At 38.6% G+C, this 27,382-nt stretch overlaps 1 protein-coding gene across 1 annotated transcript in view; it reads right to left on the bottom strand.

Moving 5' to 3' along the window:
- LOC5565272 (otopetrin-2) overlaps nucleotides 1-26,596 on the bottom strand; it is a 39,432-nt gene extending 12,836 nt beyond the window's left edge. The window contains exons 1-2 of the mRNA XM_021845995.1: nucleotides 26,273-26,596; nucleotides 1,186-2,627 (exon numbers count right to left, since the gene is read on the bottom strand). Coding sequence (XP_021701687.1) covers nucleotides 1,186-2,627; nucleotides 26,273-26,419 — 1,589 coding nt within the window. The 5' untranslated portion in view covers nucleotides 26,420-26,596. The remainder of the gene's footprint in view (nucleotides 1-1,185; nucleotides 2,628-26,272) is intronic.
- Nucleotides 26,597-27,382: the final 786 nt, after the last annotated feature.

The raw sequence follows: 27,382 nt of genomic DNA, 5'->3' as shown, positions 1-27,382 counted from the left end.
CGGTCTCACCGCAACGATATCTCCCATTCGCTCTTATGCTAGGCGCACTCGTTAACAGCAGCAGCGCTGCCGTGTGCATTCAATTTCACTCCTTTCGCCCCAGCTAGCAGCTAGCAGCCCAATTGCTTTCATGCTGTTACATTGGGCTGCGTGATGCTAGCCTGATGGCGCATCACACCTTTGTATTGTAAAGATCTTCCGTACTACCTCCACCATATAAAAGAGGCACCGTTTCTGTGTAATGTTAGTTGTAAGTTGTGACTGTAACTGTAGAGTATCGTTTCCCACCGAGCAGGAGCACTGCCTCTCGGTGGAGGCAATAAATTATCGTTAGTCAAATCGTTAGTTCAATCATTCGTCTGCCCCTCCGGGACCAATTAAATAATCACAACGTAGGGCCTGGTCAACCCTTGACGAAACAGATGGTAAATAATTATATAAATAATAAGAACACGTATTCCAGAGGGATTGGTCGTGGCTCACACTCAGAGCATCATAAAACAGGTTAATTTTTTTCGTTCTATCATGGCAATATCACCAAAAGCAAGAAAAGTGAAGATCAGGTTTAGCTTTCAATCAACAGGAAGTTTCACAACCAAAATAAATGAATCATATACGATGGATATATCAGTGACCCGAGATCTCCTGATAACCGCTAAAAAGAAACATTCGTATCAATTGCATCATGATTCATGATAAGGTCTCTGGAAGCAATCGTGATAACAACAATAGAGCTGTTGAAGGCTGGTATCGCAAAAACGTGCTGCCGAGAAACCTTTTGAAGTTAGATCTTACAACTATAAAAGTATGTATCAGCAGCTTGATTGCGGTAGGCTTAAATCTGCGATAAATCTGGTTTTCTAATGTATGCAAGCAGTGGCAGCCACGGCGTAGTTGTTTTTGTTTTCAAAAAATGAACACAAAAAAAGTGAGATTGTGGAGAAACGTACAAAATGATAAGTGAAATGCTTGTTGTCGCTAATGTATAAAGGGGCCCAGATAGCCGTAGCAGCGGTAAACGCGCAGCTCTTCAGCAAGACTAAGTTGAGGGTCGTGTGTTCGAATCCCACCGGGCGAAGATCTTTTCGTAAAAGATTTTTTTCGAATTCCCAGGGCATAGAGTATCTTCCTACCTGTCAAACGATATACACATACAAAAATAATTAAGAAAATACTTGTACTTACTCATCCCTGGCGGCAATGTGGAACAAAATGATGACGACTACAGTAGCCACAATCAGCAGCAGCCCCACGAACAGCCCTCGGCTCGAAGCGTGACAATCACCATAAACTACCATCTTCCCTTTAACCTCGATATCGTGGTCGATGGTATTGTCCTGCACGTCCGAACACACACTATCCTCATCAGTAGAGTGCACACTTCGTTGACTGCCATGACCATGTCCGTGTCCATGCCCGCCGTGGCCTTTGACGGACAGCTTCTTCGGACACCGGTTGATGTTCGCGTAGATCATATACAGCAAGCCAACGATTAAAATGTTGAACTCAATCACAAACGGATACAGATACGGCGAAAACGTCACCAAAATGTTGTTCAATTCCTCAGGCCCTGGGCAAAACTCCATTGCCAGCTTGTCAACTTTTTTAATCGCATTGTCCTCGTACGATTGCTTTATCCTGATTGCTACGTGCGTTTCCCGCACGATTGTGTAAACCCAGAATGCTAGGGCTGTACCGATAGCGTGCATCAATCCAAATCGTGCCAACCCTCGATAGTGATTAATGACCACGTTTGCATATTTCCAGAAGAAGAAAACCAAAAATAAGCAGTAGCTAAGGAACAGAACTTCCAGAGCAATGGTAACGTTGGATGCACATTCAGCCCATTTACCATCGGTGCTGTTCATCAAAATTCCTTGGTATGACAGCAGCAGCACTGAGTGGATTAAAAGTCCGAAACAGAACCAAGTGGCTCCTAGCTTTAGATAAATGAACTCTCCATGTCTACCGCTCACAAAACAGTACAGATGTGGAACTGGTTCAAGCTTTGGCATATCCCAATCATGAGCTGTATTCTTCTGGGGAGCATTGATGTTCAACGCTAATGGTCCATGATTGAACTGCGCCGAAGTCTTGGCCATCATATCGTCATAAGCCTGTTGCCTTCGTTCCAACTCCTCAATAGCTCTATGAGTTCTGTGAACGTGTAACCTTATATTCGTGTACAAGAACGCAAAATACACAATCCCCACCGAAACCATGTACAGCCCGAAGACTTCCGCCAGTGGGTATCGTGCATTGTTCTCCACAGCGTCCGTCACGAACGCTATCAACCCGAACACCACCAAGAATATCGTGTAGCTCAGTGCCGTCACCACGGCCAAATATCGGAAAGTGAATTTCTTCTTTTCCTCCGGAGTGGATGGCGGTGGGATCAGGTTCTCGTTGGCCGAAGTCGAGCCATGTGACCGATGTGAGTGTCCTCCCATGGAAGGCTGATATGAGACGGCTCGTTGCATCACCGGAGGTCTGCTGTTGGATATGACCGAGACGGGCCGCTTTCGGTACGATACCGTCGGTGTGTGAGTGGGATCGAAGGTGTCATCGGGGCTGGGGACTTCCAGTTCTATTCGCGATGTCATCGGCGGTGTTACAGCTGGAACGTGCTGTTCGGAGAAGATGATAGATAACGGAACATTAGTTTAAGCTGGGTGCATTGATTGGAGGGGTCTCGAATCGGAGCAGCGCGGTGACGTCTTTTAGTCGTGCGGATAGGATTAATCTTTATCAGAGGATTAAAATATTTTATAGACAAACATTGTCTGAGAATTTGAACAAGAAAGTACAGCGATAAATCATAGATTTGCTTTTGCTTACTGAGGAAAATTTCTGTCGATGCAGAATATTGATTCAGTGGCTATTAAGGAGTGGAAAGTGTTGAGAAAGATTTCCAACCCATCACCGCAGGCAATTATGTGTACTACCGGGTATCGTACCTTCCTGCTGTGTGTATACAAATTTTCTCTGCTACTGAGAGTTTTCAATGCTACCCAAAGCAATAGAACAGTGTTTTCAGTGCCAAAAAACAGTACTTTTTAGTACCGTAAAACGGGGTAACTTTGATAATGCAGGTAACTTTGATAGTGCGAGACCAACAACATATTAAACGAAATAACGAAGTTTCTGTCAATCAGTTAAGAAAACCGAATCCAAAAGTAAAGAGTATTAGTATGACACTTCATGTCAAAGCTATTTTCGTTGAAATCAAGTGCATTTGAGGATTTATAAGCAAATATTAAAAAAAAATCAAGATTTTGGCATTTTTCCAACGCTTACAAACAATCTATTCTACGATCACTGTTTGATGAGTTCGTCACTTATCCATGACAGCCTAGTTATAGTAGAACATGAATTCGGTCTCAAATCTCTTAGCGAATACCATATTTACAAACTGGGACCATTTTTGTAATCTAAGTCAGAAATTTCCATATAGCGTTAAATGCCTAAACTGCTGTTTTACGCATAATTGTCCCATGTTACTTTTTGTCATTTTTTAGTTTTTGTAGCCAAAAAGTCTATTTAACCTATATTATTATAAAACAATTCAAAAACATGTACATTGTTCTAGGCATAACCGTCCCACTTTGAATTTCATAGCAAAATTCAAATTCTTTCGCAAAAGCCAATTCTTGACTATAAAAAACACCCATTGTCTCATATTATTATGAAGAAATTATTCAACTTTGTCATAACCTTCACCAATACGGAGCATAAATGTGCGAAAATCTTTAATCGCGTTTTTCTCGGTTTCATATTTTGGAACATGGGACATTTATGCGTATAACGGCAGTAAAGGTATGCAACGCCCTACAAATGTTCCGTAACCCGAGCAGAAGAAAATAACTACTGAATACCAAATTGAGGTATTCCATACCAGATAATTTCCAATACTACATACCTGAATGAGGTATGAATTAGCCCTGCATAAGAGGTAAAATACCTCAAATAATATCTCAAGCATATTCTACGAACACCAAACTGATAACTAGATAAGGTATTGTAATACCTCAATAATACTTGATGGATGTTCATATAAAATTGAAATTTTTCAAATTTAGTTCAATACCTCCAGCAGACCTCAATAGCTGTTCAATACCTCAATGAAGTATTTTTAATTATTTTAGAGATTTTTTTCAATACCATTATAATACCAAATTGAGGTATTGACAACTGAACAATACCTAATTTTGGTATGATACCAAAAAATGGTATGCATAAGTTATTGGGGAGTTATTTGTTCCTCCTCGGGAATTCATTCAATTATGTTCGATTTATACTCCATTATCAAAGTTACCCCAAAACAGAAAACCGACTTTCGATTATATGAAAAATAATATATCCATTCAGAATAAATATTTTGGCAATCTATTAAGTGCAATCGATAGCTAGGATGTCAGTACTTGTTTTAAAAATATAAATTGTAATTCTTTGAAACAGCGCGCATAAGTATTGAAGTTTTCTTCGAAAAAACTATCAAAGCTATCCCGTTTTACGGTACCATTTTTTTCTACTTTTGATGCCTTTACGATCCTTGTTAGGACTCGTGCCTTTGAGTTTTCGTTTTACCCGTTAGTAAAAGCTTGCGGTGGTAATCCTACTTGGACACCGTCTTGGAAAAAAAACCTCTTAGAAGGTCCCGTCTTCTTCCGTTTATTCACTAAACATGGTTACAACTACAAGCAAAAGGAATGGCGAATCTCTAAATTCACAACTTCCTTCCAAAAATGTGAGTTTTAAAACTGTCACTAAACGTGACAAGAATGGTAGAAAGAACGTTTCTCCGGAATGCGCGCCGTCTTCCAAGAGTGAAATGGATTATGTTGATAATTGCATCCAGAGGCGCGTCCACGTTCGAAACCATGAGTAGGACAAACGTTGACATATATTTTGTGCACAGGGAAGCTAAGAAATAAGTTAACCCTATGGAATTCTAGACTAGATATTGAAAGTCACTATTTTTGAGGGGTTCAAACGCAAAGGGGTGTAAGTGCCATTTTGGACGGTTTTGACTTGAGTTGTTTTGAGAACATTATACTCTTCCCATTCGTTCTAATGATGCTGGTGAAATTTGAACAATAAAATTCGTTAAGCCGGAATAGCCTAGAACTTGACAATTTAAATGTGCAACGTTCTACGATATTTTCAGGTAACTTTTCCGCTTTACAGAAAAAAAAAACATAATGTTTAGAAGATTGGCTTGTTTTTTTTGCTTGTTTTGTACAGAATACTTCAAAGAAGATTTTCCTAAAACTAGATTTGTACTGACATTCCTTTGCTTCCAACTATCCAGTGAAACCGAATGCAGAGCAAGACTCAAACTAGGATGGTGACTATCTCCTTGAAATAGGAAACTAGAGACCTCTTGCCTGAATAAACCAAAAACCGACCTAAGTAGACATAAACAGACGGAGAAATTCTTGGTGGGTTTCTTGAAAGATACCTTAATAGACTGGCCCAGCTCAGTATGGGAGAAAAAAAAAGTTGTATGATTCCACGGGACACCCTCCAGGATTATTTCTTGGGGTTAGACGAAGCCTTTCTGAAAAATTCAGCTCATTTGGTCGTTCCATGAGCTGGCGCAATTGAATTGAAGTTAATATGGGATTTTCAGCTCAAACATATGAGCAACAGCACATCATCTATTGTTTGGTTCAGGAAAAATGATGATCGCGTTCAATTGAACCCAGAATTTCAAAAACACTACTTGATGTAATAGCGAAGTATATTGTAGAAGATTGTACCACGATCAAAATTAATAAAGTTTGTGTTCTAACCATCTGAAGTATATCATGCAATACTGCTTGTATTTCTTCAACATAGCTTGGAGGTAGCCACTAAGCGCATGGGCTGACGCTGACGCTGGGCGAGCTGAGACACATGTCGCATGCATATAAGTGACTGTACGGGAGTGCTGATCTAAGCCTAACTTTCAACAACTGAAAGAGTAATGAAAATGAGATTAAATCCAGATACAACCTTCTGCAATTATGTTCATTAGGGTATCAACTAGTGTTTTTGTCATTCTGGGCTTATTAGAATGCGAACAATTAGTATACGGAACGAAACAGTGACATAGGATCAATTTTCAATATATTTGAGACGAATATCCCATACAAACTTTAAATCGAATGCGCCAGCTGGTGAAGCAACCAATTGAGTTGAAATTTTGAGAGAGAGTGTTTTTCTTACCCTAAGGCTCATATCTAGGGGGTGCCCCGTTGAGTTTTACAACTTTTTTGTTTAAGGGCCAGTCTAATACCTTAAGCTACCTATATTTTCAAAAACTCTGGAATAGACCTTAATTTCCATAACCGAAATTCTGTAGAAATCTTTGGAAGATCTCGTAGAGTAACAGCTAGAGAATTCGATTGAAGTATTAGTGAAAAAACTATTTGGAGACAATTCTAGGATAGTTCTTATTACCTGTCGTAGCAAATCTAGTCATGGAACGACTAGAACAAGAGAGCATGCGCACGTTAGAGGAGAAATAAATACCGATCAGAGTCTATTGTCGCTATGTAAATGATTGTTTTTGCATTGCAAATGAAAGAGACGTTGACACAATTGTGACCGTCTTCAATGAATTTCATGACAAATTGCAATTCACAGTAGAACGAGAGGAAAATGACAAACTCAAATTCCTTGACATAACTCTCTTAAGAAAGGACGATAAATTTCTCATATATGGACACCCAAACAATCGAACGGAAGATACCTCGATTTCAATGCAGAGAACCCATTTCAACATAAAAGGAACACGGCGATCGCACTCATAGATCGCGCGATCAAACTCACTGATGCCGCAGATAGACCAAAAGCAATAACATTAGTGAGGAAATTCTGCAAAAAAAATCACTACCCGTTTTGGTTTGTTAACAGGTTGATAAAGAGTAGGACCGACCAACACTACAACAGCTTACGGAAAGAAGCCGAAAAGAAGGAAACAAAATACGTTTCAGCTCCCTATACACCATGCCTAAGCGAAAAACTGTCGATCCTCGTCAAGCATAACATTACACTAGCACATCAACCACGAAACAAAATAAAGAACACAGTTTTCAGCAAACTGAAGGATACAATCCCAAAACAGAAAACGAAACATGTAGTGTATGCAGTACCATGCGGCACGGATGATGGAAAAATATACGTTGGACAAACTGGAAGAATGCTGGAGACAAGAATTAATGAACACCGGAACAACATGAGGGAGAAGGAAGCAAAAACAGGTTTAACGCAACATCATCTAGAGGAAGGACATAACTTCAATTTCGACAAAACGGAAATTCTGGAAAGCATCGAGAACCAGGCAAGCAGAACCATAGCAGAGGCCTTGCACATCAAGCTACTAGGTGACGACAGAGTAGTCAATATGCAGCGTGAGTGGGAGGTATAGACTCTACATACAACAGTCTAGTGGGTAAAATCCGATCGCTACCAACACACACACAAACAAGAAGAGATAGATGACGTACAGTGACCAATGCGAAGAATGTTATATGTATAGCAGGAAAGGGGGTTAGTAATAAAACCACACTGGTGGTGAACGATCGATTTAAACAAGTGGGTGGAAAAAAGTTGATGAAAAGCTATCGAAAATTGTAAACAAATTCATTTTTTAAATATATTGTAGATCTGATGATGGCTGAAAATCAGTAAGCCGAAACGTTATAATCGTGTTTCAGTGTGTAGTAATCACCGAAAAATATCAACAATCTTCAAATATAATTCTAGGATAGTGTTGAAAAAAGTAGCTTCTCAAGGATTACTTGTAGCAAATTGTAGAGAAATTCTTCTAATCATCCTTCGAAAGGGGCCCAGATAGCCGTAGCGGTAAACGCGCAGCTATTCAGCAAGACCAAGCTGAGGGTCGTGGGTTTGAATCCCACCGGTCAAGAATCTTTTCGGGTTGGAAATTATCTCGACTTCCCAGGGCATAAAGTATCATCGTACCTGCCACACGATATACGCATGCAAAAATGGTCATTGGCATAGTAAGCTCTCAGTTAATAACTGTGGAAGTGCTCATAAGAACACTAAGCTGAGAAGCAGGCTCTGTCCCAGTGGGGACGTTGTGCCAGAAAGAAGAAGAAGATCATTCGAAAAATCACTGGAAGCAATTCTGGGAGCATTGGTAGAGCAATGCAAGCAGAATAAGGAAAAAAGAGACTTTAGATACCGTTTTGGTTAAAATAGATACTTCAGAGACTTGCATTAAAATAGAGATCAAATTTCTAAAAATAACCCTACTACCAGTCCTGTCATAAGGATCGTTCATCGGATCAACTTTTGTTATGATTCATATTAAAAGTATGAAAACCTATATAAACAAAAATAGAATGGTGTTTGTATGTCACGAAATGGCATCCGAACGTGTTAACGGATTTGCATAATTCTTTTACTGCTGTATTTACAACGTGTTCGTGTGAAGGAAAAGTTTAAAAAGTATGCAGAATATTACGGTTGTTAAGAAAATTTTCCAGTTTGCGGTAGCCGCAGAGTTCTACCGCAGCTGTCAAAGTTCTACCGCAGGCTTCGAAATCATTCCATCATTGAAGCAAAAATTCAATCATAGTATGCTTGAAAGAGAAAACGCTATGAAAAATAGCAACAAACAACCATCATCAAGACGGTATCCAAGGTATCATTGAAGCCTACTGATGATTTACCAGTGCAAATCAGTGATATGACAGCTGCGGTAGCTTTTCGTTGAACCGTAAAACGGAAAGTTTTCCCTAAAATTGCAATAGTTGAAAAAAGGAAGAGAACTTATCTGTCAATTTGTATGGGAGAGTTCATGTCATTTTGCAACAGCCTACATGAAAGCAAGATGAAGTTTGCCTGGATCACCTGTCCTTTTTATTTTTATTCTTTATAAATCATTTTCGTTGAACAAATTTGACAAAAATAGACCGTACTGCTTTACATCCAGTGAGGTTGTTCAAATTTCATCAGAATGTTTCAACACGCAAAACACCATCAAATATCAAATATTTCGCTGAAATTTCTTCAACAATTCTGCAAAAAAAATTTCAGAGAATCATCATCATCTGCTCTAAATATGTTGATGAATGATGCCAGAAAATATCAGTAGGAATATGATCAAATATTTTTTCACGAATTAACAAGAACTACTTCCAGAAATTTCTACTACAAATTTTGATAAATTTTGATTTATTCATGAAAGCCATAGAAGATTGCTCCGTACGTTTTTCTTACGATTTAAGGAGTTTCTTATAGCAATTATTACAGTGAGTTTCCCATGGTTTTGACTATAGATATTCTCAATCGTTCTTCTCATGAGCCAGCACTTTTGAGGCTCATGCACAAACCATGTTGCGCTTTACTAGGCATGAGAAACCTTATCGTGTTTTCAACCTCCATAAGAATAAGTAGGACGTTGATATACTCGATCAACGTCCTACTTATTCTTATAGAGGTTGTATGTATATTTACAGATGATAAATAGTTTATTTTAAAAATAGGACTATCTGTCAAGACAAGCGACATTTTAGCGTTTAAAGGTATTTGCTCGCCATATTTTTTCTTTTGCAAAAGCGAAGTGAAATGTTGAAGTTCAATTAGAAGTGTTGCGACGTCCTTTGAAAGGCTCTAAGACGATGAACAGTTCTAACCGCGAGCATAAACTCGGCATGTAGTGGTAGTGATAGAAAAGAAAAATATGTAAAAAAATGATCTTTAGTTCAATATAAAGTTTATTTGGTGCTGAAAATAGGACGATTAGTGCGGAGCAAAGAATACTGGAAATCCATTTCGGTTTATATAATCTCTGCAATGCATTCCGGTGACCTAAAAAGCGATCAGTAAACAAATTACTGTTCCCGTTAGATATATAACCAAATTTAGTCATACATAGGTTGAAATACTTAATTATAATATGTGTGTTGCACGGGTTAAGTAGAGTAACTGTACCTTTTATCATCCTGCCCTAATTTGAAATTGACTGGAAGTTTGGAAGTTGTGGGAAGGAAACCACGTTGCTGGAAGCCAATCAGCTGCTTCGAAATTTTTAGTTTCCCTTCGGGAACAAGTAGTTTTTTCTTTTCCATACTCTAATAATCCGTAAAATAAATTTAAAAAAAAGTGTACTTAAATTTATTTTCCAAGCTTTCTGCTGATGTCCTACTAGGTTTTTTTGTGCGTAGTACATGTCTTACCTGTCCTACCCACTTCCCGCGTAACTGATTACATCGAAATGAGCAATCAGTTTTACAAATTTTCTAAACACCCAATCGAAGCAGCCTCTAGCCAAGGTTCTTTGAATCAAGCGACGAAACATTAGGGCACTTTTAACACCATTATGCACTGTCGGGAATACGGTCAGTGGAATCTGGCCAACCATGTTGAATGTACTTTATCAACAGCTCATAGGATATTTTTCTGTTTGTTCGATAATTTCACTTATTCTTCTGTCCGAAACTCGCAAAAATGCATTTAATTCACATCTTTTAGCACTTCGTGAATGGTCTGTTTCTTGTTATTTTCAGACTGCACTGCTGGAAGACATGCACGCGAGAGCGCATCGGCTATCACGTTTTCCCTACCGGTCACGAACTCCACTGAAAGATCATACCGCTGAAGATTCAGCATCATATGTTGCAACCGACGAGAAGCTGACTGAGGTGGTTTTCAAAAAATTGGGGTGGGTAATGTCTTTTACATTACCGCGGGGTTGACGTAGAACTACGATGATTAATAATTTGATTTGTCATGTGTATGAATTTGTAAGTGAACTAGTTTTGTGTTGTTATTGATCGTATGAAGTTTTCAGAAGTTAACTCTTTTTGGACTCATTTTGGTAGTCCTGAAAAGAACCATTTGTCGTTCTGTGGTTCCGAAAACCAGTGTTTGGTGTTCCAGGAATAATGCCAGATGATTGAATTTGTTTGTTTGGTCGTTGTTTCCTTGTGTTGCTTTGTTGGGTGATCGATTTCTGGCTCCAGCTGTAGTTCGCCAAACTCCTCCAGTAGATTAGATGTTTGATAGCTCGGGTGTTTCGATCGTTAGAATCGATGGAATCGGTCCAGTGCTTTGGTTTGTAGCAATATCCATTGCATGAGCATTTAGGCTCTGTACATTGATACTCATCAATATGCAGGCTTGGCCGCTATGATCCAGTATTTCACGCAGTTCGTCTCAAAGCGTCACTAATCGATGATTGCCTAAGCGCTGCAGCTCATTCCTCAAGTCAACCCTCTTGGGAGAATTGCTGCCTTTGGCATGATGGAACTTAGAAATATTGGAAGAGTTTGTCAAAAATAGTCCTTGCAGTGAAGTAACCCGCGACAAACAAACATATATCAATTGCTGATCCTGGCTTTTGTCATAGTCGTACACGACCTCGGGGAAAGTTCCACCTTGCGACTTATGAACAGTAAAAGCACAGGCACTAACCATCGGGAACTGAATGCGTTTGCAGTTGATTATGCCGCACAGTAAAATAAAAATTCTCTATACAGGAGTGAAATTGGAATTTCAAAACCAAGAGCCTTACGTTGGCATGAAATATTTTGAACTCTTATAACTGTTTGCTGGTTTAACGAAATTCCTTGAATGGCACCTCAACTGAAAGACAAGACATCAAAGGGTCATGTCGTCTACTTACTGAATCCCACATACCTGTCCAAATAGTTTAATAACTGTTTTAAAATAGAACGTTGATTTCAGGCAAATTTATATATAGGGGTGCTAGAGAAAATTTGACGTCATTTGCTTTCCATTCTCCGCTTGGATCGCATCTCAGCAGGCGACAGATCGGCTTGCTCTGACCGGGCGTGCTTCTCAGGCACAGACATCGATAGCAAAGGACCTCCCCGTTTGTCTTGCTTCGCTCAAATCAAACTGTCGAGCGAGCGAGAGATGCCGTCCGAAGCCAAAGTCATCACCGCTGCCGCCGCCAAGAAGAAGAAGAAGAGCAAGCAGTCCACAGGAAAATTTGCGGTCGAACTGTGAACACGGTCGGGCAAGTGATTCTCGCTTTGTGATTCACCGCTTGCGTTCACCCAGCCATCGTCATCGCCGCCATCATCAGATTTCGACTTAAGCCCGGTGATCCACTACCTGTTACTGTTGTGCGCCATCCACGCCACGAAACTTTCGGTTCGTCGTATAAGCAAATATGCTCAAATTTATACATTTGAGATGAGGATTCCCCGTTTGACCATGGCAATCAACTGATAACATCCCGCAGTGTTATTTATCTGTAAGAGCATCAAAGCTAACAAAGCCATCGGTCCTTTTCAGGGCCATCAAATTAGTGGAAAAGAGTTAAAAGAGAAATATTTCCGACTTTATATATGACTTCTTATATTCCTAAATCAATTTCACAGCTACATACAAAATTTCATTTGTCATGAATAATTTATGGCTCAACCATTTGAGATTGTACTCGCGGACGCTGCTGCAGTGCCGTCGGGGTGAGTGCTCAACATTCCACAACGATTGTAAAATAGAGTGCCATTTCCAACAGCGTCTTTGAAATCCATATTTTATGGGAACACTTTGATTAGCAAAATTATCACATGTAACAAAATTGCGACATATTAAGAATGCTTTTGAAAAGACATTCTCATTGAACAATTGTAATAATTTTGGCACCCATGGATCAGAAATTTACCGTCATAATAAAGAAAACGATTGATTATCAATAGCTCGTATTGAATATTTAGTTAATATCAACCCTTCCAGCAATTCATGTTCGACCAATTTCTCACGCAGTAGCATTCTCCGCAATTTTCAAGTAATTCCAAGCCCAACACATTATTGGCACATACCCATTTCCCAGATTGGTCGATCAGAAAGCGAAGAGCACAAAAGGGAGGAGCATCATCTGCTATTCTGAGGTTATAAAACATACTTCCTTCGTCGGATCCAGTTTCATTCCAATTCCGCTTTCGAGCTGGTAAGAGCTCCTCCGAACTTGCTCAGCGAGAAGTACCTCGATGATAGAAATCTGCTGAGCTTCAAGCTGCCAATCCAGCATCTGGTTTGTGAAATCGCTCAAGATTTCTAGGTTGACCGATCCGCGCTTCTAGATTTCGACTCGTGGTCACAGCATCCAAGCTCAATCGGCCCTTTTCAGGGCCAACATACGTTCATAAAAGGGTTTATTGGATGATATTTACTGATTTATCTATAATGATCTAAATATCGCGGTATAGGGTGCAGAACCACTTGGGCACTTCCATGATTCACTTTGGCATGGGGGGTTTTTCTCGGCCGAATTGTCTGAAACTTTGCAATAAGGAGCACTTCACTACGACGCATATTGTGGCCAAATATGAGATTTGTAGCTTTCAAAAAACCCCACTGCCGAAGTGAATCAAAAGTGCCAAGAATTGGGTCCGGCTCCCTACTACATTTACCGCTGCAGCGCCGTCGGACCGTAATAACATCATACTACTCAGCATTGTATGGTATTTCTAACAGCATCGTTGATTTATTATATAATGGGGGAACACTTCCTAAATTCTCGAGTATGGATATTGGAAAATGTATTAAAATTGCGACAGATTTTAAATACTGTTCAACAAACTGTTTCCTGACCCATTGTAATGAGCAACTATTGATCTGAAATTTTTCTACATGTTAGTCTATTGCAAATGTCATAGTATATAAATCAGAACACATTGAACATTGATTAGAAATATTTAAAATTTGCACGAAACCAAAACATGCGTGATTTTAATTAATTGTAAGCTATTAAAATAATGTTAATATTTTTACTGTCCATTCGAACGCGCATGTGAATTTTCCAAGGTATGTAAATCCCTAACCAAGACATCAACTTCATGTATCTTATCCAAGATTGGTCAATCAGAAGAAGGCGAAGAATACGAAAGGGAGGAGCATCTTCTGCAATTCAAATTATGTAAAACATACTATCTTCGACAGATTCGGTTCATTTAAGGGACGAATGACCTTCGGATTAAAATCCCTCTGTAACAACAACTGGATTCGGTTCATTTCATTTACACTTTCGAGCTAGTAAGAACTTCTCGTGATAAACACAGTATAGCTAGTAATATTTCTTAATGTGCTTACCACATACTTGCTATAATCTCTTAATTCATCTCGTAGCATCATACAATATCTGATTTATCACGAATAATCGACAATACGGCAATTTGAGGATGGTCCGAGAACGCTGCTGCAGTGCCGTCGGGATGCAATAACAGCATAATGCTCATCTTATACGTCCCTTGCCAAGACATCAATTTCATATAGCCTATTTCTCAGATTAACGCAATAGACAACATGTGGAAAAATCAATTCAGATCAATAGTTGCTCATTACAATTGATCAAGAAACAGTTTATTGAATAGTATTTAAAATTTGTCGCAATTTTAATACATTTTCCAATTTCCATACTCGAGTTTTTTGGAAGCGGGGGCCATGACTGGTCCTGGCTGGAAATATTCGTGGGGAGAACCTCGACCCTTTGCTGCAGGAATTTCATTAACAACTCTTTGGTAAAGCAGCAATTTTCCGAGAAAAACTCTGCTAAAAGTGAACTTTTTCAAAACAACTCTTATTGATTGGAATATTTATCAACAACTCTTTGTTAAGTAAAATCATCCTAAATAACTCTTTGCTCCATCGCCAAACCAAACCATTTCATTGAATTCATCAAGTACAAGAATATGAATGGTAAGGAGAGGCAGATGGTGAATATTTCGCTGGCGTTACTTTCCAACAGGTCGCTGGTTGGCGCTGACTACTAATCCGTCCACTGAATGATTTTCAGTTGTTGCTTTCGCTTCGTTGCTCTCTGGTTCCGTTCGTTACTCGCACACTGCTGTGGCTTTCACGCGCTCTTCTTTGCTGATCCGTTCGTTATGCCGTTCGATTTGTGAATGAGCTAGGAGCAGAACAACCAGTGGTTTTATTTGCTCGAGCTTCTTTCACCGATGGCGAGTGGTGGGGTTCTCGCTTAGTTGTTTCGTCACTCCGTTCGCTACTCGCACGCGATTGGTTATTGCTTTCGTGCTATTTTCGTTGATGATTCTTCGCTGAGAAAAAAAAAAACTGCAACTCTTTTGATTTTTCATGCAAAATAACCAACTTTGATAAACCATATCTCAGTTATTTATGAACCGATTTGAATGAAATTTTCACAGAATATCAGAAATAACTTAAATTTTAACATATATTTTTGAGTGATTTTTCCAATCACACGTTGAAAAGCAGTAACGGTTTGACTAAAGTGAATTTTTTGACGATTTTTTATAATTGACATAACTAAACAGCAAAGTTGTAGATTTTGACGAGATGAATAAGTTTGCTGAAGACAGTTTTTGTGTAAGGCTATCAGAATTTAAGATAAAAAGTTTTGAATTTTTCGTCGAAAATTACAGTTTGGTCAAACCGTTATTACTTAAAAACTTGTAATTGGAAAAATTATTCAAAAATATATGTTGAAACTCAAGTTACATCTGATATTCTGTGAATGTTTCATTCGACAATATTTCCATAAATAACTGAGATCTAACTTACCAAAGTTGGTCATTTTGTATGGAAAATCGAAAAAGTTGCAAATGCATGTGAATAAGTTGGGGCCTTCCTTAGCCGAGTGGTTTGGTTAGAGTCCGCGGCTACAAAGCAAAGCCATGCTGAAGATGTCTGGATTCGATTCCCGGTCGGTCCAGGATCTTTTCGTAATGGAAATTTTCTTGAATTCCCTGGGCATAGAGTATAATCGTACCTGCCACACGATATACGATTGCAAAAATGGAAACTTTGTCAAAGAAAGCTCTCAGTTAATAACTGTGGAAGTATCATAAGAACACTAAGCTGAGAAGCAGGCTCTGTCCCAGTGAGGACGTTAATGCCAAGAAGAAAAAGAAGAAGAAGAATAAGAAGATGTGAATAAATTCTCGGTTCATTCGACAAACCAGCTAAATATTTCATGGGTGCACAACAGCAACAGGGTAGCGGATCACAGGGATTTAGTTGAAATCTGGAAACGTAGCTCAATAGTGAGCAAGTTCGGAGGAGCTCTTACCAGCTCGAAAGCGGAAATGGAATGAAACTGAATCCAACGAAGGCAGCATGTTTTATAACCTCAGAATAGCAGATGATGCTCCTCCCTTTTGTGCTCTTTCTGATCGACCAGTCTGGGAAATGGGTATGTGCCAATAATGTGTTGGGCTTGGAATTACTTGAAAATTGTGGAAAATACTAATACGTGAGAAATTGGTCGAACATGAATTGTTGGAATGATTGGCATTCCCTAAATATTCAATACGAGCTATTGATAATCAATCGTTTTCTTTATTATGACGGTGAATTTCTGATTCATGGGTGCCAAAATTATTACAATTGTTCAATGAGAATGTCTTTTCAAAAGCATTCTAAACATGTCGCAATTTTGTTACATGGGATAATTTTCCTAATCAAAGTGTTCCCATAAAATATGGAACATAAAAGGCGCTGTTGGAAAAGCCACTCTATTTTGTAATCGTTGAGCACTCACCCCGACGGCACTGCAGCAGCGTCCGCGAGTACAATCTCAAATGGTTGAGCCATAAATTATTCATGACAAATGAAATTTTGTATGAAGCCGTGTGAAATTGATTTAGGAATATTAGAAGTTATAAATAAAGTCGGAAATATTTCTCTTTTAACTCTTTTCCACAAATTTGATGGCTCTGAAAAGAACCGATGGCTTTGTAAGCTTCGATGTTGTTACGGATAAATAACACTGCTCGGACCAGCAAAACTAAAGGGGCTTCTGGTATTTGCCCCTAACGGGATTGCTTCTTGACCACCAATGATGATTTCATCACGATTCGAAATTTTGAAGCGCGACGGGTCAACAGCTCCTCGGCCGATGAAATTTGCGGCGGCGATGACGATGGCTGGGTGAACGCAAACAAGCGGTGAACCATAAAGCGAGAATGACTCGCCCGACCGTGTTCACAGTTCGACCGCAAATTCACCTGTGGACTGCTTCCTCTTCTTCTTCTAGGCGACGGCAGCGGTGATGGCTTTAGCTTCGGACGGCATCTTCTCTCGCTCGCTCGATAGTTTGATTTGAGCGAAGCAAGACAAACGGGGGCGTCCTTCGCTATCGATGTCTGTGCCAGAGAAGCACGCCCGGTCAGAGCAAGCCGATCTGTCGCCTGCTGAGATGCGAGCCAATCGGAGAGTGAAAAGCAAATGACGTCAAATTTTCTCTAGCCTCTAGATTTGCTTGAAATCAACGTTCTATTTTAAAACAGTTATTAAACTATTTGGACAGGTATGTGGGATTCAGTAAGTAAACGACATGAAGCTTTGATGTCTTATCTTTCGATTGAGGTGCTAATCAAGAAATTTCGTTAAGCCAGCGAAAAGTTATAAACGTTTAAAATATTTCATGCCAGCGTAACGCTCTCGGTTTTGAAATTCCAATTTCACTCCTGTATAGAGAAGAAAGACGTACTTCTACGTCAAAAATCGTAATAAGCGGTATATGATCCGTCCTAATAGTTGCCTTGGGATTCCCTACAATCAGCTGATCGAAACGTATGCAGGCGAAGATAATGGCCAGAAGCTCTTTCTCGATTTGAGCATAATTCCTCTCCGTTAATATCAGCGTTCCTGACGCAAAGCCGATAACTCCATCCTGTTGGAAAATTGCTACTCCCAGGCCGGTGCTGCTAGCATCACATTCAATCACCACCGGCTCTTTGACGCCATAATAACGAAGAGTGTTAATATCAGCCACCTTGACCTTTCCAAACTCCATTCTGCGATGTCCACTGCCAGGGAACGGACTCCGAAATCAGTCTTCGTAGATTATTTATGTTGGTGCTGAGATTCCGGATAAAACTAACTAAACTAACTAAACGGACTAAGGTAGTTCACCATGCCAATAAATCTATGGACCTCCTTGCGGTTGACTGGTGCTGGATAACTGCTAATAGCAACCACCTAGTCTTCATCCGGTTTCAAACCTTCGTCCGTGAGCACATGCCCATAGAACTTGACGGACCATTCACATAGCTTCAATTTAGATCCATTCAGCTTCACGTTGTGGTGTTCCAGACGGCATAGAACCCCTTTTAGCCCTTTGATAACTTCTTGGAGCTTTATTTGAAAAATCTCAGGGGCTGGCGCAATACCGAATGGACGGCGAGTCCAACGATATCGACCGAATGGGGTTCAAAAAGTGGTTAACTTGCTGCTAGGCTCGCCGAGGAGCACATGCCAGAAACCTTTCCTAGCATCGACCGAGGAGAAAATCTTTGCTTTACCAGCGTGACGAATTGCAAATTGGGTCGCTTCAATGCTTTATTCAATGGTACTGGATCAAGGCAAATACGAACTCCTGATTCTGGCCCACCACGTTGTACAATCACCAGATTACTCACCCATTCCGTATGCTGGGTCTCTTTGACGATGATTCCATCGCGCTCAAGGGATTCCAATTATCGTTTCAGTATTCCACGAACTGCTATGGGAACATGTCGGGGAAGGATTCCAATCCTTCAGAGTCACTTTCTTTCACTTCTTTCATATGCTTTCGGATCTTGGATTTACCAATGGCTTTGCAAACTTTTCCATGGCACTGGTGGCATCGCTTTCCGAAAGCAGGACATACACCTTTAACAAATTTATGCCGATCGCCACAAAACTTGCATCTGGACGAACCGGCTCTGGAATCTCCTTTTGTCTTCCGGATTTTATTGACTTCTGACTGTTTCACCGGAACGCCGAGTTCAACTGCTCTTGCCGAAGCAATTTCTTCGGCTCTGCACAGATCGATGGCCTTATCCAAAGTGATTTCCGGCATAGTCAACAGCTTTGTACGCAAATGTGGCCACATATTAGAGGTAACCAACTTATAAGTTGTTAGTTCCGTAGCCAGGTTGCCCAGGTTTATTATCAGAAGATTATTCTGTAAGAGTTGGTGCTCATTTTGAGACCAATATTTTTACATCTGACTTACCTGAGTTACCTCAGGGATGTCAAAAATCTTTATTTGCGGATGACACTGGCCTCTCCGCCTAAGGACGAAGTCTGTGTGTCATCTGTAGTAGATTGCAAAAGAGTTTGGATATTTTTTCTTCATTCTTGCTTAAATGGAAGATTTCTCCTAATGACACATTCCAGCGTAATGCGACACCACGAGGAACCATCTTTCATTATCAAATGAGGCCTGTTCTCGCAAATATGCCTTGTATCCATGTGATTAAACAGCTTTTATATTTTGCATATTTAATGTACTTGATGTTCTTCTTCTTCTTCTTCTTTCTGGCGTTACGTCCCAATTGGGACAAAGCCTGCTTCTCAGATTAGTGTTCTTATGAGCACTTTCACAGTTATTAACTGAGAGCTTTCTTTGCCGATTAACCATTTTTTCATGTGTATATCGTGTGGCAGGTACGAAGATACTCTATGCTCTGGGAATCGAGAAAATTTCCAACCCGAAAAGATCCTCGACCAGCGGGATTCGAACCCACGACCCTCAGCATGGTCATGCTGAATGATTGCGCGTTTACCGCTACGGCTATCTGGGCCCCTTGTACTTGATGTTGTGACATTCATTTTGAAACTTATCACTGTAAATATGGTAACTAAAAGTAGTTGCATCTCGTAACGCGACACCATCGCTGAAATGCACTTTTTCAAACATCACTCTATAATTGCCTAGGTATATCTGCTCTGCTATATTTTTTAGAATCCGGGTTTGTTCTAGGCAATCTTTCTGTGTATTGATTAAAACCAGATTATGACTCCGAACTGGAAGGAAATATTGAATAATTGTAGAATCTCATTGATTTAATTTTTAAGCGCCGTGTTACGTTTATCGTCCAACAGTGTTCTGCAAATAGTGTCGCGTTACGCAAAAACATTTTTTATTTTTATTGACAAAATCGGTAATGTTGCATTCAGGTTTCAGAAAAAATGTATATTTCGTATTATTTTTTTTAATACATTTGACATTCTGCTTCACAGTTGAGTAATTTGATGCGATACTGGCCAAACTTAAATAACTGTTTCTGTGAAGCATTTTGAGGATTTGATGCTTAGTAAGACCGTAGATCGCTTGGGGTCACCAAAGGAATTTTACTTAATTCTTTGCAATAGTATTAAGATGTTTTTGTGATATTTTAAGAATGTTACCAGTACAGTACCTTCGTATGGCGGAGCGAATGATCTTAATTTTTGACACATGGTAATGTGATTGAATATGATTGTAAAAAATATATGTAAACCTTTCAAGGATGTACTTTAAAAAGTATGCTTTCGGTGAAGTCGACTACCAGACGTTTATGATTGTCGGAACTAGCCGAAATTCAACAACACAGCGGAGTTAAAAGATCTGAAAAATGGGTAAAATTATTAAAAAGATTCAATAAATAAATATTAATTCAGAAACTGTGAGAAGACCATAATAGCATCCCAATGATGGGACGAAAAATCTGTAGAGCTGCTGTACAGTGGGGTAATTGCACATTTTTTTGGGTTAAATTTTTTACCCGTCTCTTTGATCTTCTTTGAAGATGATGTTTCCGACTACGTTATAGAGGATATTAAGGATCTGAGTTTAGAAAGTAGCACGCTATGTCTGAACCAGGAGATTCTTCTTTTTTCTGGCGTTACGTCCCAACTGGGACAAAGCCTGCTTCTCAGATTAGTGTTCTTATGAGCACTTCCACAGTTATTAACTGACAGGTTTCTTTGCCAATTGACCATTTTTGCATGTGTATATCGTGTGGCAGGTACGAAGATACTCTATGACCTGGGAATCGAGAAAATTTCCTTTACGAAAAGATCCTCGACCAGCGGGATTCGAACCCACGACCCTCAGCATGGTCATGCTGAATAGCTGCGCGTTTACCGTTACGGCTATCTGGGCCCCTAACCAGGAGATTATATAAATTGAATATATATCGTATTTTTACTCGCTAGAGATTCGTATTTGGTCTACGTTTTCAGTATCAGAAGGTTTCAAAATATTCTATCGGTGAAATTTTCTTTTTTTTACCACTTTCAAGCTATTTTTCATACTATAATCTATAGAAATCCCGTTTTGTGACCCAAATCTGCTCATACGAAATGTATGGAAAAAATTCATCAAAAGAATATTTTAAAACCTTCCGATTATGAAAATATGGACTGAATACTGCTCTTTAGCGAGAAACAATCCGATGTACATTCGATTTTTATAATCGGCTGGTTTAGACATAGCGTGTGTAGGTGTTTATTATTTCCTAATGGTGGTCTGAAGGATATGTATAATATTTCAACGCATCCATACAGTATTTTAAGGTTCATATTTTAGCAAAAACGTTAAGGACTTTTATGGTCTCAAAATATTGATCTGAATATCAGGGAAATTTGGTGCAACTGTGAATACATTTCAACTCATAAAATTCAATTCATCAATTATTCAAACCGATTGTTTTAGCTTTCATTGAAATAAAATAGTTGTACAAGCTTTAAGCGTTGGCGCCATTCCTCTGAAACCTTCCGCGTTTTTGCGAGAGGTAAAAAATTGGTCGTAAAAATCATCCTAGATCAACGTGCGTTTTATTTTTTCAAACGCGTCAAAAATCATAATTACAGAACGTATATAATTTGTAATACACGTATTATTTGAATTGATCATGTCTAAAGACCACCTTGATCACTGAAGTTTATTGCAAAATTTATCAAATTCATTATTCAACAACATAAAGGATGAATGTCAACATAGACAAATGTCATGACAAGATATCCGGAAGTTCTAAAATAAACAATGCTTGTCTAAGTTGATTTTTACGAGATAACCATTTTTACGGTTGCTCTAGATCCTCTTAAGAGCTTTATAAAGGCCACCTATATCCATGAACAATCCCAAACATCCGTTATGTTTAGTAATTAATTTCTTATATGTTTGGACAAAACCGCAGTGATCTAGGATGATTTTTACGAAGTGACCATTTTTACGGGTGTTCCGGATCTACCTGAGGCCGTTATGGTGACCACCCAGGTCCATGAACAATTCAAATAACCTACTGCGTTCTAGAATAGGGAATTCTGATGAGTTTGAAAAAAAACCACAGCTGTATTGGATTATTTTCATGAATTGACCATTTTTACGGATATTCCGAATTATCCGCCGGAGTACCACGTTGTTTACCATTATTCCAAGTATTCTCCAACATGTAAGAGACTATTCCTGCACCAATCGGCACCTGTCTAATAAGATTTGGGTCACTAGCCTACGAGTTCATTCATAAACCAGAGCTACTTGATAAGATTTTAGTGAAAAATAAGAAAAAACAGACACACTAATATCTCACAAAAACGGGGAGGGTTTCAGCGGGGTGGCACCAATGCTGACAGCTAGTGTAACTATTTCCTTCTACTAAAAGCTAAAAATTTCTAAAATCGGATGTAGCATCCCAAGTAACATTTTTAGTTTTTTCACATACTACAAGCTGTTGTTACCACCATATCGTTAAAACTCATTTTAGAACTTATTAGTTTCAACAACCTTAATAAACCTGTGATAAAACTCCGTTAAACCCCAAGAGGCCCACACTACAGGAGGTTGTTAAAACTATACCTTAAAACCGTTTTTAAACTTCTTAGTTTTGTATAGTATGAATACATCTACCCTTGTAGTGTACGTTAAAACATACATAAGAGCTATTGTATAGCCTTGTTGAGCTCAACTAGCGGTATTAAATCTTTTGCGATATCTTAAAACATGGAATAAAACTGATGTTAAGAGCTGACGATCGAACAAACATCGGCCAACAAGTTGTTTATTAATCAAAACATTTTTTTATAATATTGAAACCATCATGATGTCTGCCGACTCACAATAATTAATTAAAATAATCATTTTTGCGTGGCCGTAAATTTTCTTGCAATCGCGTGAAATTCATGCCAAAGAATGGTGGAATGACAAAAATCGATTTACAACAACGCGCCACAATTACAACATCATAATTGCCTATCTAATATTTTATTCCATTACTTTTTTAGAATGATTTCATGCTCTTCTCAATCTTTAATTAAAATTTCCCACACATATTGTAATTACGAACCCGAAACGGCTTCAATAAAAATGGATTCCATCCAGTTAAATCTTGCTGGTCTTGTCTGGGATGGTTTAAGATCAATTCATGAGAGGTTTTGATCTTAAGAATCCTTGCAGAAAATCCTCCTCTGGCCATTATATTCTTAAATCGGATTATTTTTTCTACAGTAAGACAAATAGGTTTTTTGGGATCCTTGGCTTAAACTTATTGCGCTCAAGAAAGCTAGTGCTGTCAAAATGGTAAACAAATTGGAAGATTAGGTTCTGGGGTATAATTTAATGAACTAATTCGTGTTGTTACGTATCTAATTATACTGTTACTGAAATGAATTATTGTGATAAAGCTCGTGGTTGATCGATTGTGCTGATGCAGAAAACGGTAAGTTATAAGTGGCTGAAAATGAAAGCTTTTTACGAGTAGCTCAGCTGTTGTCTGCAGCATAGTTTTCCCACGAGAAAGAGAAGTTCAGGCAAGCATGGGAAAAATATGCTACACACGGTAGTCAAATAATACTACGAGTGGAATGTTTGCCAGTTCATTGTGTTTTATGATTCTTTACATTCGTGTTTCAAAATTCTTTAAATGATTATCATTATCCACATAATGATATTGGTAACCACACGCAGACCATAACTTGCGTCAGACATTTGAGTTTTAAGAAGACTTTAACATGACTTAGTGCAGTCTAAGGAGTTTTATTGATGTCTTTGTAAGACAAACAAGCTGAGGTTTTAAGTATAGGTTTTAATAGACACTATACAGCTCCTTCAAAATACAATTTATTATTAACAAATTTAGCTAGCATACAAGTTTTAACAGAAGCACTTAAAGGTGTCTACAAAGCAATTTAAAGTGGTTTATACTGGAAAGATCGTTTAGCACTTTCAAATCCATTATTAAATCCGTTGGGATTTAATGCATCTCTAATAAAACCTCAATAAATAACATCTAACATATCAAGAAGCATTGAAATTGTTACTTGGGATTGATGAGAACAAGCATTTTGAAATTTGTAGTTTCATCCTGAACCATAATTTTGCACCTAGTGTAACTTTTCGAAGAATGGTCCGATTTTAAAACTTTTTTTTATGGAAAAACGTATCTTGACGACTAGGAAAAGAATCCAAAATATAAGAGTTCTATAAGAAGTATTTATTTTACAATGTCAAAAATTAGGCAATTTTCGTAACGCGACACCATAATAATGTGACTTTTTGAAAATATACCTTTTCAATGAACCAATAATTTATTTGAAACAATTAAACCCGCACATAACAATGTCATCTAATACCCTTCTTGTTAACGGATAAGACAGTCATGCTGCACTTGATAAACTATGATTCAGGACTTTTTTTAAAAATGTTGTTAAATGTCTCAATTTGTCACCTATAAATTATATCATCTTAATACTTTCAGGAATGTTTTTTATGGTATTTTCAATCAAACTTATGTTTTTTATTCAGTTTAACATATTGTTTTTCATGTTCTGCATAGCTTTGGAAATATTTCAGAGTTTGAAATGTTGATATCTTGGCGTAGATGTGCGTTGAATGTGTATAATGCTTCCAAAACTCAAGTAATAATATTCCCGCATAAACCAAAAGCTCTTTATTTAAAAACTTCAAGTAGACATGGGTTCCAATAAATTGGTCAGATGAAGATAAGTGTCTAGGGCTCACGCAAGATAAAAATATAACTTTCAAAAATCACACTGAGGGCATTCAAGCCAAATGTGACAAATATGTGATATGTCTTTATCCCCTTATTCATGAGAAAATCAAAACTTTGCCTTAAGATCAAGCTTTTGATCTTCAAACACATTTTCAGGCCAGCCATGCTGGTTGCTGTACCAATATGGACTAGCTTTTGTAATAAAAGGTAAATCAAAATAAAATTTTGAAAATGATTCTGAAGTTGCCTCCCTGGTATAGTACCAATGAGTTACATAGAATATTCAATGTTGAAACGTTGGAACAAATTGAAAATAAAATAATCAATAATTTTAGACAAAAATCGTTGTAATCTTCTATTGCCTCTATTAATGCGTTATATATTAGGTTTAATAAGGTTTAATAAATTGAAAGCGCTTTTTTCTCTTAAATGAAATCAACTCGCCTGTAAAAATTCTGAACTGCTACGGCAAATGAAATGTAATATGTTGTTAACAAAACGTTACGTTACAAAGTGATATTCTTCGTGAGTTCTTTGGAAGAATTCTGGAAAGATTTTTTGTATTATTATAAGCACTTTCACAGTTATTAGCTGAGAGTTTTCTTTGCCAATTGACCATTTTTGCATGTGTATATCGGGTGGCAGTTACGATAATACTTTATGCCCCGAGCAAAACCAGAAAATGTCCAACCCAAAAAGAGCCTTAACCGGCAAGATTCGTACCTACGACACTGAGCTTGGTCTTGCTGAATAGCTGAGCGTTTACTGTTACGGCTATCTGGGTTTATCTATTTTCAATCACAATCTGCTAAATTCGGATCACGTGTATTCCAGATGAACCTTCACCAAGCATCAGGTGTTTCGTTTCAGCTTCTTTTATCTTCTCTTCATATTGAGGTTAACTTGTTATCAACCGAACCGAATTATTTTTAACTCTCTACCCATAAGGCTATAAAATACTTATGGACCTTTCATATCCGATTTCACTAGGCCGTATGAAAGCCCGTTTGGCGAAAATTATTCCAATGAAGATCATAATTTCATAATCATTCAACCAAACGGGCAAAAGACCTCTTCTCGAACGGCGCAAGGAGGAAGCTCTTTGAAAGCAATCCCCCCAGTGGAAGTAATGTTCCCTTATAGCTTGTTTCAGTTGCATTTCCGCTCCCGATTTTGTGGCGGCAAATGACAACCTTTTGCTTGCCCATGTAAGCATATCACATGTATGTTTTTCATGGTCTCTGAAGCACGGTACAATGCAAAGTAACTATTCAAGCGTTAAAATCCAGCTCATCGCACCGGAACTTCAATCACTAATTTGGCCTCTCATCGCCCATTTGATGAAACGGAACATGGCGAGAAAACCCCGAACAGGTGTTCCATGTCTCGTTGTTGGTCTCTCTCTCGGTTCGGTGTCATTTAGGTTGCAAATCAGTGGTAATAAAAAAAGTTTTTTTTTCTAATGAGGGAAACCCCTAACCAGTGGAAAACCCACTTTGTTGTGTCATAAATTATAACATATTCATGGAACTACCTACCGTCGGCTTCTCATTCTCGAGGTTCAATACAGGATAAAGGCTGACTCGTTGAGGAGTAGGGTCTTCAACAGATTCTACAACGACTCTTGGAATACCCGGCGTATCATATTCGGACTCAGGGGCCCCTGAATCGCCTTCGGTAGGCATTCTCCGAACACTTTTCAGTCCGATTGATTAGATTCGAACATTAACAAAACTACAATAACTTAGTACAAAAAACGTAGATGACGACGCGTTCACGACGGAATACGAGCGAAAACTGAACCGTCTGATATCGAGAAACTGGAAGTGCACAATCCACCCGGTGCGATAAATATCTACTTTGGAGGCGCTACCTACTAATGAAACGGAGAAAATTTATTGTCTTTCCAATGCGAAATCAAAGATAAGTGGCAGCGGGGTTAGGAGCGGATATCCACGCTAGATATCCGAACCCGTTTGATAAGGTTTCGGAGAGTAGATTTTTGGTAGGCAGATATCATTGTCGTCAATGGGCTCAACAAGGTGCGTCGATAGGCCTTCACGGATAGACAGTGTTTGTGTTTAGCTTCCGAAAATATGTTTACATATGCGATGAGTCGTCTTAGGTGCTTTTTTACGGATATACTGGATTATGAACACGTGACAGTCGAAAGGTTTAACAGAGGATTGATAATGGGATATTATAGTCCACAAATGGTAGTTTGTGACAACTTTAATGAATTCTAAAATACGGGAAGCTTTTAAGGTAAAGTTGTTCAGCAAGACCAAGCTGAAGATCTTAGGCTCGAATTCCATCGGTTGAAGATCATTTCGTAAACGAAATTTTCTTGTCTTCCCAGGTCCCACACGATATGCACATGTGAAAATGGTAATTTTTTTTCATTTTTTTAGTTCATTTATTTAATTCAACGGATCTCTTATGATCTAATCGAATACTGTTCTTAATGCTAGATAAAAATACACAACATTATACGACAAACTATAGCAATGTAAATACATCCAACATTTTTGAATGGTATAGTAACACCAAACAAAAACGAATTTTCAATTCGTAATGATTAATTTTACAGTTTTAAATAACACGTGCTATTCGTATTTGAGGTTCCCACGTATAACATTGCTCTTTGA

This window comes from Aedes aegypti, chromosome 1 (genome assembly GCF_002204515.2).
Source record: "Aedes aegypti strain LVP_AGWG chromosome 1, AaegL5.0 Primary Assembly, whole genome shotgun sequence".
NCBI classification, from domain to species: domain Eukaryota; kingdom Metazoa; phylum Arthropoda; class Insecta; order Diptera; family Culicidae; genus Aedes; species Aedes aegypti.
Note: the sequence above shows the minus strand (reverse complement) of the source record. Positions and strands in the feature narration are given on the sequence as shown.